Source organism: Megalobrama amblycephala, unplaced genomic scaffold (assembly GCF_018812025.1).
Source record: "Megalobrama amblycephala isolate DHTTF-2021 unplaced genomic scaffold, ASM1881202v1 scaffold465, whole genome shotgun sequence".
Lineage (NCBI taxonomy): Eukaryota > Metazoa > Chordata > Actinopteri > Cypriniformes > Xenocyprididae > Megalobrama > Megalobrama amblycephala.
In genome coordinates this window covers 77,986-96,263 of record NW_025953393.1, presented here as the reverse complement: position 1 = coordinate 96,263, position 18,278 = coordinate 77,986, and the positions used below count along the sequence as shown (strand labels likewise).

At 36.5% G+C, this 18,278-nt stretch overlaps 1 protein-coding gene across 1 annotated transcript; it reads left to right on the top strand.

The window, feature by feature from the left end:
* The first annotated feature begins 4,705 nt into the window (after window positions 1-4,705).
* LOC125261693 (sterile alpha motif domain-containing protein 9-like) lies at window positions 4,706-10,706 on the top strand. The gene has a single exon (XM_048180255.1). It carries the CDS (start codon window positions 4,706-4,708, stop codon window positions 9,611-9,613), a length of 4,908 nt encoding a protein of 1,635 aa, XP_048036212.1. The 3' UTR covers window positions 9,614-10,706.
* Window positions 10,707-18,278: the final 7,572 nt, after the last annotated feature.

The following is an 18,278-nucleotide window of genomic DNA, read 5'->3' as shown; positions in this document are numbered from 1 at the left end:
GCCATTTACATTTAACAGGGAATAAATCGTCTTCGAAGATGCAGGACAGTCTTGGATAGTCTTTTTGTATCAAAACGTCGACCAAAGCACTATTTGAAAAGGTAAAAAAAATATAATTTTGTGCAGAGCTCTCTCAACTTGCAATCTACTCCATTGCCTGCTCGCTAGTGCCCCCCCTTGGTATGCTGGGTTGTGTTGTGATGTTAGTTCTCTATAGAACTCTTAGCTATGTTGTTAGGCCCCTTTTGTTCGGCCTCCATGGTTATGTGCCTACAGTACGGTCTGTCTGTTAGGTTGAGCCTCGTACTTCCCTCTGGGTTGACTGCGTAATTGTGCTTAGCTCCCTAAGCTGGTCATTGGTTGTAGACTTCTGTGAAGTCTCCCATTCAGACTGGCCCCAGGCTGGATTGTGCTCCCCTGTGCCAGGGTTTTTAGCGCACAGCCTCCTCAGCGCTTATCAGAAGCTGAGTAGATCCTAAGATGAGTGGTTTTACTCCCCTCAATACAAGGGGTCATAGCGCTCAGCTGAGTTCCGCTCTCCAGGATGCCCATCTCTGCGTGTGGGTTGGAGTTGCTCACTGCCCTTTCGCAGTCGCTCCTACATGCCCTCCTCTTTTGGAGTTTCCGCCTAGAGATTCTGTGTTCCAGACAAGGTTGGCCCAGTCTATATTTGGCTTTCGCTAAATTGGTACGGCCTCCTTGGTGGCGTCAGGGGTAAATTTTTTTCCCCTAGTGATTGGCCGGGGTTCCTCTGGTTCCCTGGCCACATTCCCTTTAAGTGAGCACTTCCTACGGGTTGTCGGTCCCATATGCCTTGAGCGGCCTTGGCAGGCCTTTTACGAAAGGTCTCTTTAGGCTCAGCTTGGGCAGTTAGCCATAGGGGATGCTGTCACTGACAGCCTTGGAGAGTTGCTCCCAGTTTTTCCCTGGAACTGCCGGACGTTTGTTCAGACATTTTGGGCATGCACTCTCCTCTAGCATGGCGGCGTAGGTATATCGTTCCCCATAGCGCGAATTCAGCGCAGAGTCGAAGTTCCCTGTTCTCAGGGAACCATGGTTACATGCGTAACCTGAGACGTTTTCACAAGTGTGCTGAAATCATTGATCTTGCGCTGCACTGACTGACAGCTGCTGTGATTACAAAGGGAAAGCGCAGAGCTCACTTTCTGTGTCATTCATTCACATGAGAAGTTATTGTTTTTCTTACGATGTTTTGAGTATTTCAAAATGTATTTTTAAACCTAGCTATTTTATAATGTTTAATATTTAGTCAAAAACGAAGTGAAAAACGATGTGGCTGATATGCGCAAATAAATGCTACTTTGCCGCCACCTGCTGGTTAAAGTGGTAATTATTGTCTTTTTTATTTTTAAATAAGTGTTTTATATCAAATGTTGAATTTCCTACATATTTAAACGTTCGGTTTTACAATGGAGACAATCTCAGAAGGATGAACAAATAATGTTTGTGGTCATCACATTAAAAATAACATTTGAAGTGCTGGGGGAAAAATTGCATGTAATTACAGACAAGGCATTTTTCTGCAATTAAGCAAACTTTTTTAGTTTTTATGTGTGTACAACTGTTCAGAACTGTGCTAGCTAACCATGTGCTGATTAGCATCTTTGAGCTAGACTCAAAAGTATCTAAATTTGTCACTACCGAAACAATCCTGAAAGAAATATATCATCATTGTTTTGGTAGTGACAAAAGGAAACATAATCATTTTATTTGGGAAACATAATCATTTTATTAATTTAAACAAAGTTTTAGTACAGTTATGCAAATCATTAGTATTTTAATATGTTTTAGTAGTGTCTTGGTATGTGAAAATTCTGTAATGTGGTGTGGTCACTACCAACATATTACTGAAAATGTGCAGGCACGACAAAACATGGGATGTTTTGTCAAAAATAAAGTATATTAAATGATCAACTAAGATGTTATAATAGTGTTTGGTTCAATGTATATTCAAACTAATGAATCTTTAATTTTGAAATCAGTATGATAAACTTCATGTGTTTTACAAAGAAAGATTGGATTCAAAATACAACAAATCTCATAAATTTCACTTGAAATATTGTTAAAAGCACAAAATTGTCGTTGACTTACCTGTGAAAAATATAAAAAATATATTTACAGATGATATTTATAGATGTAAACAAAATCTTAATAGATCAATGTAACCCTTATTAAATTATTTATTTTAATGTGTTTTGGTAGTGACAAATTTGGGGTGAGGAAAAATATTCAAAACTTTGTGAAAACACAATATGATAATTAACTTCACAATTACTAGAAACTTTGGATATTATACAATTTGCATATATAAAAAAAATTGTGGAAAAAGACATTTTTTTAAAAGATGTTTTTAAGTTGTCTCTGACTTTGAACAAATTCTGTAGAATGGCCATATAGTGCACAGCATAAATGAGTACACCCCTCTGAAACTTAAATTCAGCAATTACTCTTTACTTAGAAGACGTTTAAATTCTTCAGAGATACACCCCCGGTTTCACAGACAAGGCTTAAACTAGTCCCAGACTAAAATGCATGTTTGAGATGTTGAAGCAACTTGTATTGACATATCTTAAAATATGTCAGTGTCATTGTTTTTTTCAAGTGTACTTTTATAAAAGTTACTTAAATATCATAATTGAACTAAGGTCTAATTATTGCTTAGGCTAAGCCCTGTCTATGAAACCAGGCCATAATGTTCCAGCAAGTCTGTTTGATCAATTACCAAAGAAGCATGTCAAAATTATTCAGGAAAATAAGATTTTCTTATAAAAGTGATAAAATATTGTGTTGCAGAAATGAGTACACCCTCCTGAAAGTTACCAAATAAAACTAGAAAGAAAAAAAATTCTGGTGTAAGTTTAAGGCAATTTTTGATCATCAGGTAAGTATGTTGAACTAAAACATTTAATTGTAAAGAAATTACTTCTCTTTAAAAGTGTTATATAGCCCACTGAATCATTCTCCGACTTAATGCTGACAACAATGGAAGCACTTGGGAGAGAACTGTCAGGAGACTTATTTCTTAGCACTAAAGAGGACAGTGTTATAAGAGGATTAGCAAATCATTGTATTCAGTGTGAAAATATGGCAAAAGTAACAGAAATTCAAAAACATTTGCCCTATCCAAATACCCACACTTGCACTTGACCACTTGTCTACTTACATGACGTATTTCCTGTATTTGGCTCAAGTGTTCAAGTAGGAGTGAAGATTGCAAATGTGTGTAGAACTTTTGATCACCCGATGGGACACACTTACAGTGTTGCAAAAATTGCAAGCATTTACAGAGCATTTTTTTATTTTATTATTATTATTATTTTAAATACTTTACATTTTAAAATACACTTCTTAATGTCTGTTCAGTGGTTGCTATGTAACTAACAGAAGACACTATTTTAAAATTGTGGTGCTTCTTTGAGTGATAAAAAGCAGTTGCAAATGATGTACAAAATACACATAGCCTACTCATCTTTGCATCAATAAAATGTGCAACACTTTGTTTTACTAGCAAATTATATGTAATATATAATTAATTTAACTTACAGTCGAATGTTTTCTTTGACATCTCGCGATTTCATGGCATGTGAATTCCAGAACATAATGCACGATGGGATACGCTTAGCCTTGAATGCCACATTGAAGCGGTATTCAAGATAGTGTGGGTTTAGTCAAGTGGCCAAGTGTGGGTATTTGGACAGGGCAAATGGCCCCTGAAATAATCAGGCCTTCATTTTACGCTTTCATTTAGTCATTTAGAGCAGGAATAATAACAAGTGAGTGTCTCAGAGACAGCAAAAGCTATCAAAAGACTGTTTATCTCACGGAGTAAGATGCAGCCTGCAGAAGTGTCATGCTTGGTTGTTGTCCTCACTGGAACTATCCTACTGTAGCCAAAGCACGATAAAGTCAGTTAGCCTTTTCCAAGGCCCATATTTACAAAATATAGACTTCTGGGAATACATACTCTGGTCTCATGAGACTAAGTATCATGAATTCACACACCACTGTGATGAAATACAAAAACTTGAAACAGAAGCTGCTACCCTCTCTTCATTCCCTGAGTTGTTGGACATTTTTTTCAATATGACAATGAGGATATGCATTCTCTCAAGGTGAAAATCCTTCAGTGGACATGTATTTCACCCAATCTTAAAGGAACACTCCACTTTTTTGAAAATAGGCTCATAGGCTTCCAACTCCCCTAGAGTTAAACAGTTGAGTTTTACCGTTTTCGAATCCATTCAGCCGACCTCTGGGTCTGGTGGTACCACTTTTAGCATAGCTTAGCATAGTTCATTGAATCTGATGAGACCAATAGCATCTCGCTCAAAAAAATGACCAAAGAGTTTCGAAATATCATTGCGCCTGTTGCACCCATGGTACGGCAGCAAAGTTCCTTGATTATTACACCGTAATGAGAGGATAGTTCCTAGCCATATCTGCCTAGAAAATCGCAACTTTTCATTTTCCGTCAGTCTTAGTACACGATGTAACTACAGAAGAGTCAAGTTTTAAAGAGAATTTTTGGTCATTTTTTTGAGCTATTGGTTTCATCAAATTCCTTTAACATTCTTATTAGTATTGGTGGGGATTCTGTAGAGGCGAGTTGAGCAACAATATTAAATAATTTTTATATATTTTCTTTCAGCTTGCAGAATGTACCCAACATAGCAGAACAGCAGGCATGGAGACACAACTTCATAAAATGGATGACTGGACCAAAGAGGATGTTCGCCAATGGCTCATTGATGTGGTCAAAATCCCTCAGAAGTACGCTGATATTCTTTACAATGAAGATGTTTCAGGAGCATGTCTCCTCTTATTTGATAAAAAAGACTTGATAGATCTTGGTTGGAAGCATGGACCTGCAGTTCAAATAATTAAAAAAGTGTCTGAGTTAAAAATGCCCTCAGAAATGTTCAGGAGCAGGGCCATACCTGATGATACAGATGCATTAGTAGGGACCTCTACAACAGAACATTATCAGCAAGACAAAGCAGCAGTTGAAAAACCTACCAGCACATCTGCTGAACTTGAGATACACCCACGCCTAAGCATCCAGGAAAACAGTGACGGTAAAGCAGTTAAACACACTTTGTCATGGGACTTGGAGGACATACCAAGAGGTGGTGGACAGGAGTTATTGCATGATACACCAAACTTACAAGAGGAAGAGGCTTTAATATTGAAGGATCTGAATGACTTCAAGTACAAGAAAGGAGATGGGGCAAGAAGTGCACAAACAAACCCAAAAAATATCAGGATGGAGACCAAAGAGCACCTGGGTCAGAGTAACTTTTCAGAGAATTTATTGGACACGTCAAAGGACTTTGTAAAAGGTGTGTGCAAGCCACGTCCTTTTGATGAAATCAGTACATCATTTGTATATATACAAAATGAACTACTTCCTCCTGAAACGGGTCCAAGCAATCTTGTTGACCCTGTGCATGAGTACAAGCTCATGGCAAACACAGAGAATGCTTCAGAGAAGGATATCCTTAAAAAATTCACAGATGAAGTATTTCGATTTGCTGCAGCATGCATGAATTCTCGAACAAATGGAACTATCCATTTTGGAGTTGGAGACAAGCCACAGTATGAACATGGACAAATTATTGGATTAGAGTTAACATCTCTTGATAAATACGTTGATGAATTTGATAAACGTCTCAAGGAGCACTTTGAAGAAAACACCAATATTGCCAAGACGTGCATTAGGCCTCCCAAATTCTTTCAGGTAAAATGTCCGGACAACATCAATGTGGACAAGTGGGTTATTGAAGTTGATGTTGTCCCAAATTATTCTGAAACTTTAGAAAAGCTTTTTTATACTGTTACAGTAAAGGAGGAGGGGAAGAAGTGTAAAACAGAATGCCTTTTTATTCGCTCTGGGGCAAACACCATCAATATTCTTGCTGATAAAAATCCTAGATCTGTTCAGGAGAAAATGAAGAAAGTAACAGATGATGTGAAGTCTTGGGCTTTATGTAGAAAGTCAGCAGAGGAGAAGGACAGTCCATCTATACGACAAAGCTCTCAAGGTCAGAGACTTAAACAACTTATCACTCATGGGAGGGACATTCTGGAAAACTCTCTACAGTTTATTGTCATCACAAACAAGTGTCATGTCAATCAACTAGAGCATCTGAGTTTTTTAAAAGACCTTAATTTGTTTGTGGTCCTTGATTTTGATCCAGAGTCCCACAAGAATGGAACCTGCAGTTACTATCGCAAAGATCGTATGGCTAATATACACTATCCACGGTTGTACAACACTACAGACAACACTATCTCTACAATTATTAGCAAACTGAACTTGTTTTCACAGACCAGTTGGGTTTTTTGTAATGGTCAAGTCAATGAAACTGAAGAGGATATGCCTTTCAGCGATGGTGAATGGCTGAAAAAACGTGCCACAGAAGTCAGTGAAATGATTTCTTTTATTTGCAAGCCTGACATTATATCAAAGGAGAAATTAGTGGTTATGTTTTTACTCCACTCAGCCGTGAAAGACATCTCTAACCCAGTCACTGAGACATTCTGTGCAATTTACCAAAAACTTGAAGGGGATGACAATATGCTTTGTATATGTAAAGATTTAACAGTATTTGAACAATGGAAACACGTAGTAGAAACTCGGTGTAAAATTGATATCACAAGTAAATGTATTTATGAGTTAAGTCTGAATGAGATCAATTGCACCATTCAGAAAACAAGGGAGCCTCAAACAAGTTCAGCGAACAGATACCTGCCCTCCATTGGCTCTAGCTCAGTCCTTCTTACAAAAAAGGAGGAGGCTCAGATGACAGTCCTTGAAATACTTGCTGAGAATGAATGTGAAAATACAGAGATTGAAACAATGGATTCTTTCATCCAATTCAAGAACAAAACTGAGGAAGACTTTTACAGAGGTGGCCAAGTGAAATGGTGGAACTTCTACCTGTCAGAAAGACCAGGGTCCATTCCATTCATAAAACGTGATAAGTATGAGGAACTACACAACTTCATAACACCAACAGAAGGTTACTCATCTCCATGTGTAATAATTAACTTGTTCCATCACCCTGGCTGTGGTGGAACTACACTGGCCATGCATGTCCTGTGGAACCTGAGACGAAAATTCAGGTGTGCTGTCTTGAAAAATAATTCTGCGCAAAGTAGTGAAATAGCAGTCCAAGTTACACAATTGCTGACCTATGGAAAGGAAGAACCATCAACTTACACTCCTGTTCTCCTTTTAGTGGATAACTGGGAAGATGTTGAGGACCTACAGCGGTGCATACTCCGTGCAGCACATGAAAAAAAAAAACAGAAGAGTTTGATGGTGATCATCCTTAACTGTGAGAGATCACAGTTTCCGAGTGAGAGTTCCAGAAAGAGCAGAATTGACAGTGTGTTCATTACCAACAAACTATCCACAATGGAGCAGGGCTTTTTCCAGATGAAGCTGAAGGAACTCAAAGGCCACCATGAAAAACCTGAAACATTCTATGCCTTTATGATCATGACTAAAGACTTCAGTGAAAAATACATAGAAAACCTTGTGTGCAACATTCTAAAAGACCTTGATGTCTCAACAAAAGAAGGACAGTTACTCTCATTCTTAGCACTGTTAAATACATATGTGCGTGGCTCATGTATGCCATTGTCACTATGTGAGGAACTTGTTGGCATCAAGAATCTTTGGAAGCAGGAAACACTAGAAGAAAAAATGAATCCTTACTCAACCTTGCTTATCTCTTTCAATGTTGAGGAATGTGGCACTTATCAAGCAGTTCGCTTCCTGCACCAAATGATTGCAAAAAACTGCCTTAAAGTCCTAACAAGTAAGCATAATCTTAAATTGAGTGAAATAACAACCAACTTACTGCATTGCAACCAACTCTACAAATCTGGTATGGGCAAAGATATCCTCATTCAAAGTATTTTGAGAATGCTGATCACCCGTCAAAGAGAGGAACTTGGTGATGACAAAGACACACTCTTTTCTCCTCTGATTGAAGAAATGCCTTTGGCAGAGAGCAAAGAAGTTTTGACACTTGCCACAAAAAGATTTGACAAAAATGCAACAGTGCCTCAGACTCTAGCGAGACACTTCTACCTGAAAGAGAAAGATTTCACCTCTGCTTTGGAATGGGCACAGGATGCAAGACAAAAGGAATCCAACTCTTATATTGCTGACACTTTGGGGCAGGTTTACAAAGGTCATTTGAAACTTATGTATGAAACAGAGCAGGAAAATGAACTCACTCCGGAGGAGATAGAGAAATGTTTGCAGTTGGCTGTCAAGGCCACTATGGCATTCAAAGATTCACAGGATCTTGCAAAGAAGGATGACCATATGGATTTCCTTGATCAACCCATGAGGAAAAGACAAAGGACTTACAATACGTCTGGCTATGTTGGTGAGATCGATGTTGCAATGATCATCTTTGATATTCTAGAGAAAATCTTTAGAAAACATGATGGTTATCAATGGGAATCATTATTGCATTTCCTAAAAAACAGTTCTTCTCTTCACAGTTTTCGCAAAACCGATCAGAGGACTGCTGAATTCGTTCCCAAGCTAATAAACCATGAAAAATATTTATTCTCTTTGAAACCAAGAATGAAAGAAATTTTTGAATTTTTCGAAAACTACTTCACCTACCTAAAACCTAGGTCGATTGAAAGAGAAACGGCTGAGGACAGAAACAAGAGAAAAGTTTCAGAACTCTTCAAAAAATATGTTAAATTGTTCTGTCAGTCTGGAGAAGAGAAAGAAATGGAGAGAGCAAGTCAACCAAATCTTAGTTTAGGACAGAAGTTGGAGGACTACAGATGCTATTTGGAGGAAAAGCGTGCCAATACATTTGCTGGGTTACTACAATGTCTAACTGAAAAAAATGGGTCTCAAATGGAACTCATTTTAAAGAAATGGCAGTTCATTTCTGAAAATTCTAAGAATTACATCAACCAAATGAATTTCATCTTGGCAAACATTGTTCTTTACTGTGTTAAGCCTAAGTCGCCAATCCTAAAGAAGTTTAGTGAGCTTCTGCACCTTCTGAATATCGTCCTCCAAGAGAAGGGCACTTATTCAGATTGTACTGAGGCCTACTACCTTGCAATGTTACTACTATGGCCTGGAAAAGAGAGCAACATGGATAACACAACATTGTCAAAGAACATATGTACATATGTTACATCTACAAAGAGATCCTTTCATCGGCGCTTCTCCCATTTGTTCCCAGCAAAGAGTGCCATTGCTCACTTCTACCTTGGAAAATCCAAAGAACTGAAAAGGGTACTCCATAAAGCAAAGATAGATCAGGTGGTAGACAAAGAAAAACACCCCAATATCCACCAACTATGGCAGAGCGGAGCAATATGGAGAGAACCAGAGGTGCAAAACTTACTTCAAAGAGTGAAGGGAAAAACAGAAAATGGGATTATTTATGTTCACTATGGTGGGAATCTTAGAATTCCTGTGCGGCCAGTTTACCTGGGTGATCTTCGAAGTGGATGTAGCATGGAGGAGGTGTCCTTTTTCTTAGGCTTCACAATGGAGGGACCAGTAGCTTATGACATCAAATACACAACAGATTTGTAAGTTTTAACACTACCAACTTAAAGCCTCCACAACAAACATTGCGCTGTACAGTGAGATTTGAATACTGCAACTTAAAGGGGGGGTTGTGTTATTGTTGTGTCAGTTTTCATTATTGTACCTTAGTGGTTGTTTTTGTTTGTTTGTTTTTTGGCCACACTCAACACTCAAGATTTTTGTGTGCTGCTTTATGGAATATAGAAATTTTCATTTTATAGCTTTTTTTATTTTATTTTTATTTTTTTCATAATAGAAATCTTAATTTTATTGATTGATACATAGTGCTTTTGACTGGATTACATTGTGATAGGGTCCTAACAATATTTTTAATGAGGAAAAAGTGAATGAAAAAGATGGAAGAGATAGACTGTACATTAGTACTGTATTGGTCTGAAAAGCAGTTGCATTATAAATGTAAAACAAACCATTTTTTTGTTAGGCTTCTAAGACAAAATGTTAAAATTGGACACTGGTTTATTGGTTTATTGGTTCACTGGTTTATTTTAACATATTTTAAATGTTTCATGTTCTCTTGCTTTCACACTGAGAAATACATTAGTATATCTATGGGCAGATTATACGCCTATCTATAGCTTAGAATACAGATTTTTTTTTACCTACAAATTAATTGTACTGTATAAAAGTGTATCAGCTTCTTTTTACCATATTTGTTTGTGGTGTTGTAATTATTATTGCTTACAATTTTTCTTGTGTCATATTTCACAGATTTAATATTAAACAGCTAAGGATCAATGTTAGGTTAAGTCTTGACTGTTTGTCAGCCCACACATACACAGGTTTGGTTATGCTTATGAGGGCAACATGTTTGAAAATGTCAGTGAAAGTCTAGTGAAACCTGTTGAAAACTTACATGTCAGGGATATTAGGTGGTCAATCACTATGAGAAAGGCTCAAATAGATGGGTTTTTAGCAAATATATGGTTAGTGGGGTTTGAAAATCAGTGAGGACAGTGAGATGTTAAGAATTTTACCAAATGCGACATTCTATACACTACATATAAATGTATTATCTAACTATTAATTAATAGAGACATACATAACATGTTTTTTCTGTGGCCTCTTTAATTTATTTATGTTTTTTTTTTTTTTTTTTTTTTTTTTTTTTGCTGGAACATTTTTGACATTCTACATGGTCTGTTTTCTGTGGAGGATGTACATTGAGTTAGACCTTATTGATTGCATCGTAATTTGTTGATAGTTTATGTAATGATCAGCGATCATGAGCAGGCATGAGGGCAGACTCCCCCATTACATCAATATTCCCCTTTCATCTGCCATAATGAAAAGCACAGGACTCCAAAACTCCAAAACACCTCCAAGAGAAGTTCCACAACCAAGGAACTAGATGGACTAGGAGATAGGCCTGCAAAGACAATCACCCTGACCATTTGTGCAAGGGAAGAATGATTCCATTAGCATGTCATTGAGCAGACTAATCCTATCACTATTTTCCCCATTGTTCACCTCAGTCCCTCAGTCCTAAAACCTGAGGTGTAAACCCCACGCAGGTACTGCAAGTGCGGATGGCCAAAGACAAATACTCAAGTTACGGTGGCCTTTATCAATTCATGCTCAGTAATTTTGTGCTGTAAAAGAAAAGTTTAAACTTTTTTTATTTAAAGTTTAAAGTTGTGTTTACTGATATATTCATCAAAAATAAAATATTTAATCAGAAAAAATACTTGGAAAAAATACCTTCTGTGTGTACATTAATAATTAATAAATACATGATTCACATGTGTCACTTTACATTAAGGTTCACTTTTCACAGGTTATTAATGTTTATAACTCATTAATAAATGGTTCATGTGCGTTCACTTTACATTAAGCGTCACTTTCACAGGTTATTAATGTTTATAACCCTCTGGAGTCTGAGGCTGATTTGGGCCCAATCGTGTATTTATTATCTTCAAAATTGTCTATCTGCATGTTATAGCCATTATTATAGTGATCTCTGGAAGCCTTTGTTATTCTTATGGAAGCCAGATATTCTACTTTGAAAATGTGTGTTCCATGTCGGAATGTCTGTTTTTGTTTTGGTCTCTGTGAAACCGTGTGCTGCCAGTTTATCCAATAGTATTTCGACATCACAGGTTGCCAGTTGGCGGAAAACACTGCATATTGCAGCCATTGAAACCAGCAAACAAACTGGGTCAGAGAATCAGGCAATAACGTCAGCTGCGCGTTCCCGCTCTCTTCTCTGTCACGGTGAAGTGACACACACCCGCGCGGGCGTGTTTAATGTTAATGTTTAATGTCTGTCATGTTAATCAAAGAACAAAAGACAAAGAAAATCACTTTCTGCTCTTGACTGAATACGTTTTATAACTTTAATAGTAAGAATTATTTGCAATAAAGACTACAGAAATAAAGGTAACCAATGCAAAATAACACAATGTGTTATTTTACATTTATTTACTTTAATTTCTGTAGTATTTCTTACCTGAATAAAAACCCAGTTAACCCAAAAAACTTAGTTTCATAGCTCTCTTTATTCTATTGCATTTATTTGAGCTGTTTATATTTTATTACTGTCTTTTACTTGTTTTTTTAATGAAAATAAAATTCTGCATTGAAGAAAAGTAGATTTTTGTATGTAGGCTATATGTTGTCATTTATAGTTCTTAGAAAGAAAATCGGAATCAGCCAAGAAAATTGCAATCGGTGCATCTCTACTAAAAAGCCTCTGAATCCATTTAAATATCTCTATGAACAACAGCATATCAAAACAGATAAATCAACTCATCAGCTTACAGTGTTTAAGTCTTCTCAGCTTTCATTGTCAATTGCACTCCCTATTATTGCTGGCAACCATGTGCTGTAAAAGCTGGCAACCCACGTCTTTGATTGAGGGAACGGGCCAAACAATATTTTGAATTTGGACTGCAGTACCTATTTTGAACACTGGGTGTCATTCCTACATAGAGCCCCTTTAAATGTTCACTAAAAACAATGAACCATGAAAATTTGTGAGTATATCACACACAGTCCAAAACTGATTTACAAAACCAGCCAATGACGGAGGAATCACCCGATCAAAAACGTTATAGTGCAAGTTTCTCGTTGAACTGCCCAGTTGGGCTAAGAAAAACAGGAATAAATAGTGTGGCATGAATTTCATTAAGTAGGTCTTTAATTAAAAACCCTTTGTCCACAATCACTGTATCACCCTCTTCGATTCAGGTTTTATGATCGGTCCATTCGAAATGCCCCCGTTCGAGCATTTTCGTATCAGCCCCATTGGCTACCAGGAAATATTCAGAAAAAAAAAATGCATGCTAATCCATCTCTCAGCGCCTCACAACTCCCCGTTTCCAAGCATTAACAGTCTTATCCCTCTCAAGCAATATTCTCTTCATTACCACAATATCGAACAAGCAATAAAAATGATTAAAATCGTTGGCCGCGGCACATGGTTAGCAAAAGTAGATATCACATCAGCTTTCGAAGTAATGCCAATTCACCCGGATTCATGGCATTTATTCGGCGTTCGCTGGCGCAATAAATTTTACTTTGCCGTGCATTTAACCACACTGTCTGAAGCCATATGTTGGATTCTATCCAATAATTACACAATTCCTTATCTCCTTCATTTGCTCGATGATTTCTTAATTATTTCACCTCATGACGCCATCCCTGCAGCGCAAAATGTTTTCGCAGAGCTAGGGATTCCGATAGCTCAGAAGAAAACAATGGGTCCAACCACATTCATCGTGTTTCTGGGCATAAATTTAGACTGTGTAAAATTCCAGGCAGAAAAAAACACATTATAACTTATGTTTATGTTCTTATGTTCTGAGGACTGACCTAGTGAAAACTAAATTCAAATACTGAGAATCTGTCAGGCTGTCAATCAAATACTTACACAGCAGGAACAACGACCTGTTTACACACAGGCAAAAGGGAGAAATAGGTCAGATAATACACAGGTATGGATGAATGGACATGAAATGCTTAATTGTGAAGAAAGATTTACCCCACACACTTGAGGGAATTGCTGATTGATTGTGAGCAGAACATGATGATTTCATATCCAGTTAATGTTAATATGAATTAATATCAAGTTTAGATTATATATTACCATGAATGTGAGCCTAACAGGAGGTTTTTTTTGTTGTTGTTTTTTTAGAATTCAGTCAATCAGAAATCAACTTTTCCTTGAGCTTTTATATGATGATATAAGAGGTTATCGTACTATAAGAATATCCTGTAAGTTTCAGAACTGAAAACAAAAGCTTTTTTTGACACCAGACCCATTGAACTGGAATATGTCTATCTATGATATAGATAGGTGAAACCCTGCCTCCACAGACGAAATCAACGCCTACTTCATCATTGCAACATTAGCGCCACCCACTGGCGTGTTAGTGAGATGAGGAGAGAAGAGAAATACAACAGGACAAAAATAACATTACCTTTCAAAAGATCCTTATGCTAGAAATATGGTTATTTATTTTCAACAATGTGAATGTCTCAGTTGAGCTTTATTTCAAAAATACCCGGCTTCACGCCGTAGAGAGGAGGAGGTCGAGGAGAATGTGAGAGGCTGAGGTGAAAGTAGGGCTGGCCGATATGGCCAAAAAGTCATATCTCTGTATTTTTTTTGGTAAAATGGCGATATACAGTATATATCTCTGTATTTTCTACAATTTTCTATTTGTATTTAGGAAAAAAAAAATCTGCATTTACTTTTTAAAAATCTTAATGTAACATCCTGTCTAATGTTGTCCTACAAACAGAGTTTATATTGAAAGCTATTAATAAAAATATAGTGAATGTAACCATGTAGTCTGGCACACTAATAGGCCTACAGTATGTGCAAAAAAAGGGAAAGTTACTTTACATTGTAACATTACAATCTAAAAACAAAAATAATGCTTTTTAAGGCAGAAGTTAAATTCACTAGACTAAAAATTTAAATAAAAACAAAAGCAGACTAATTAGCTTTTTGTATATATATATATATGGGTCAAAATCAGTATAAAGTGCCTTTGAGACTTCACAATTTCCAAAATAAAAAGTTTTTCATTTAACTTCATATTTGTTGTATTAAGGAGACCTTATGCTGTTAGAAATGCATGTTGGTGAAGCTCCAGCACTTTTTGTAAATTAACTGTAAGCAGACAATGTACGAGCAAATCACAAAATATGTCCACCCTGTCATGGACTTAAGCAAAACAGAAAAAAATGGCTCACCGCACACTGAATCCAAAAAGACTGAAGAGGTCTAGAAAATACAAAATTTATTTTATAAATTGCATGGTGCAATAAAGTTTAAATTTTCAATAAAAGTTCAATACAATTTTCATTACTTTGAGTGTATATTTCACACAGTTTGTACCATGTTTGTTACTTTTTATGTTTGTTTACTTTTCTCTTGCAGTGACACTTGTGATAATTGATTGATATTGGTGTTAATTGATGATTGTGACAATTGGATTCAGCAGATGGCTTTGAATTGCTTGTCTTTCTAGAAAGAGGGTGATTGTTTGTTGCATTTTGAGCACTGAGGATACCAATCTGCTGAAACGTCTGCTCATGCTCCTCTGTTTTTAACTCACTTGCACTTTATTGCACCATGCAATTTCTAAAATAAATTTTGTATTTTCTAGACCTCTTCAGTCTTTTCCCTATAAATTATGCAATACTTTCAATTTCTTTTCTAAATAATGTCTAACAACAAAGATATTTGGTCAAACTTTCAAACAATATTAACGGGCCCTCTTTTCTTTAAAAAGAAGTCACACAAAAGGTTTTGCTAACTTGTTAAAATAATTAGCTAATTTTCATAAAAGATGAAAATGACAGGGTGAACAAAGACTTTAATGGGTGAATAAAACAGGAATATCAGAGAAACAACAGGAACAAGAAAAAACGCTTAACTATTAAACTAAAACTGCTCACTTGATTAGTTTAAAACAGTGGCTTCATTCATAACGAATCACCGCTTTGTGTTGCTCAGAGATGCACAACAGTTCTGCTGTGTCTTTGTTTGGAACTATTTTTGTTGGCAAAATAGAACAAAAACAAACAATATTGACCATATTGTGTTTATTAACATGTTGTTGTTATTTATTTTACTGTTGTATAAAATAAATATCACGTTTTCAAATTGAGCAGATATTCAGGAAAACAGCACTTTTTCTTGTGTGATTGCTTAACTATATCATATGATATAAATATAAGTCAAAACCCATTCGGGGCATTTTTTATCTTCAATTTAGGCACATTTTAACTACATTCTAACAGACTTAATCACACAGTGAGTCGCTGTCTTACATCATCTTCCATCTCTTACAACTGCATGCAGTGTAAGACGGCGTACAGGTCTTGGCCAGGGCAGAGTGCACTAAATGCGTTAATCTCAACGTGTTATTTTTTTCATAATTAATTGCACCAAATTAACATGTTAAATTGACAGCCTTAGTGAAAACATTATCAGAATGTGGCAAAACTATGCAGATGTCCACCCTGTCATGGAAGGCTTAATGACAGGGTGGACATTTTTGACAAAATTTTGCATTTAATGGACACATGGTGTACCTTCACTTAGCAAAGTGATTCATTGTTGAAGCTGACAGTGTACCGTCTAAAATATATATTGAATTTCTGACAAGTTTTTTATATTAATTAATATTTCACTATGACAGGGTGGACAAGTTAAGCTTGACAACATCAAACTACAAACAAAATATGATGAAAATTAGGAAATATAAGTGTAGATACTCAGTGTACTTGCAGCAGATGTTTTAATCTCCATTGAAGAAAGACCAAATGTCACTGATCAGATGTCACTGACTACATCAGATGGTTTCTAAAAGGGGCGTTTACTCCAATGACAGGGTGGACAGAAATTTCAGGGAAATTTAATATTCTAATGAAAACAGAATATAAATGATCAAAATTTCTTATGTTATCAAATAACCTGTTGAGGACAATAAGAACATTCTAAAAGTTTTTGAATCTTATATCATTTACTCAGTTTTTACACTGAAGTTAGCTGAGCAGTGTCTGGGACATGCCAAAACTGCATACATCCAATCAAAGAAAATCGTATAAAATGAGAAGAAAAAAATTCAAGAGATTTATCAATGTACTTGTATGTGTGTAAATGTTTGGTCATTTATAATAAAACCTCAGAATTTCATTATTTTGCATTATATTCATGATGACTGAGCGATTCTGATAAGGACACCAAAAGGCACTTTATAGTGATATTGACCCACATATACTGCTATCATAAAAATACACTTACTTGTAGGTTTAAAATTAGGCACATTTATTGTTCAACAACAAACATTTTATCAAAATGTATATTTTAGTCAGACTTATGGTGATCTAATTTTATTGAGCGCTGTCTGTTCCGCGCGATGGCGCTCATTCACGGAAGTCTATGATGAGAATGAGATTCACTAGCAGAAGACTCGTCCACTCCTGACAGCAAAATGGAATCGTATATTAAAAATATATTGGTATATCGTACAAACTCGATATACCGCCCAGCCCTAGTATGATCTGTTTAGTGGCTTGACACTCCCATAGTGTAGTTACCTATAAAAATGTAAAAAGATCTGTGCTGTTCTTTGGACCCCAGGTGTGGGCATTTGAGGTGAAGCTCTGTAAAAGTGTGATTTACCAGCACTTTTGTTTTGTTTTTTTTCTTTTCGTTTTCCCCACCTTTCTTCTGAAAATACCACATGACCTGACGGCTTACAATGTCTGAGGATATCTTCTGGAAGATTGTTCCTCATGATATATTCCCTGCAATGCCCCTTCAAGGATGTTTGCGCCAGCCTTTTTTTTTTTTCTTCATTTTTCTACATGACAGTTTGTGTCTCTTGTTTTTGTAGTTTTCTACTGAAGGAATTAGTGACTCTCAAGTCACATGCATATCTTTTCAGATGTCCTAGTACAGGGATCTGCAAACTTAGTCCTGAAGAACCACTGTCCTGCAGAGTTTAGCTCCAACCCCAATTAAACACACTTGAACCAGCTAATCAATGTCTAATTAGGCACAGTGCTGCCAACTTTTGAGTTCAGCTTAGAGTGAGATTTTTTTGGGGGGCTTTGTTATGGAGGAGGGGCTTATGGAGGGGCGTGGCTTGGTGTGGAAAAAAATACAAACACAAAATCCTTGCATTAGCAGAAGTGTATTTCATGTTCCTCCTGTGTCTTTTCCTGCTGCTTCTCAGGGTCACAGGACTTCTTGGAGGGCTGATAAGCTGCCCACATTGGTAAGCGTTCTTTTCTTGCCTGTCCCTGACACTTTAGATAACATCCTATAACAGAAAATTCAAATTTATCCATACTGACACCACCTCCAGTCAAATATCTGGACAAGATTGATGAGTTGTGATTGATATAAATAAAATCATTTTAATATGGGATGTCGTTGACTTGACATTCTGTTTTTAGAAAACAATAATTAACATTAACTACTAGGCATGTCCAGATATTTGTCTTCTGGAAATGCTTTTGTACTGTTTTTTATGATAAAGTTATGTAAAATAACTGCTCAGTGCTGCAAAAACAAACAACTCTGCTAATGCTAACTTAATTCTATATAAACTATATAACAGCATAGGCCTATTAGTTACTAGCCTAAACTGGACGGAGACACGGAGTGCCCTGTAACTCACTGACCTGC

What these genes read in the sequence shown, in the direction of transcription:
- LOC125261693 (XM_048180255.1), top strand. Translation starts at nt 4,706, where the DNA reads ATGGAGACACAACTTCATAAAATGGATGACTGGACCAAAGAGGATGTT.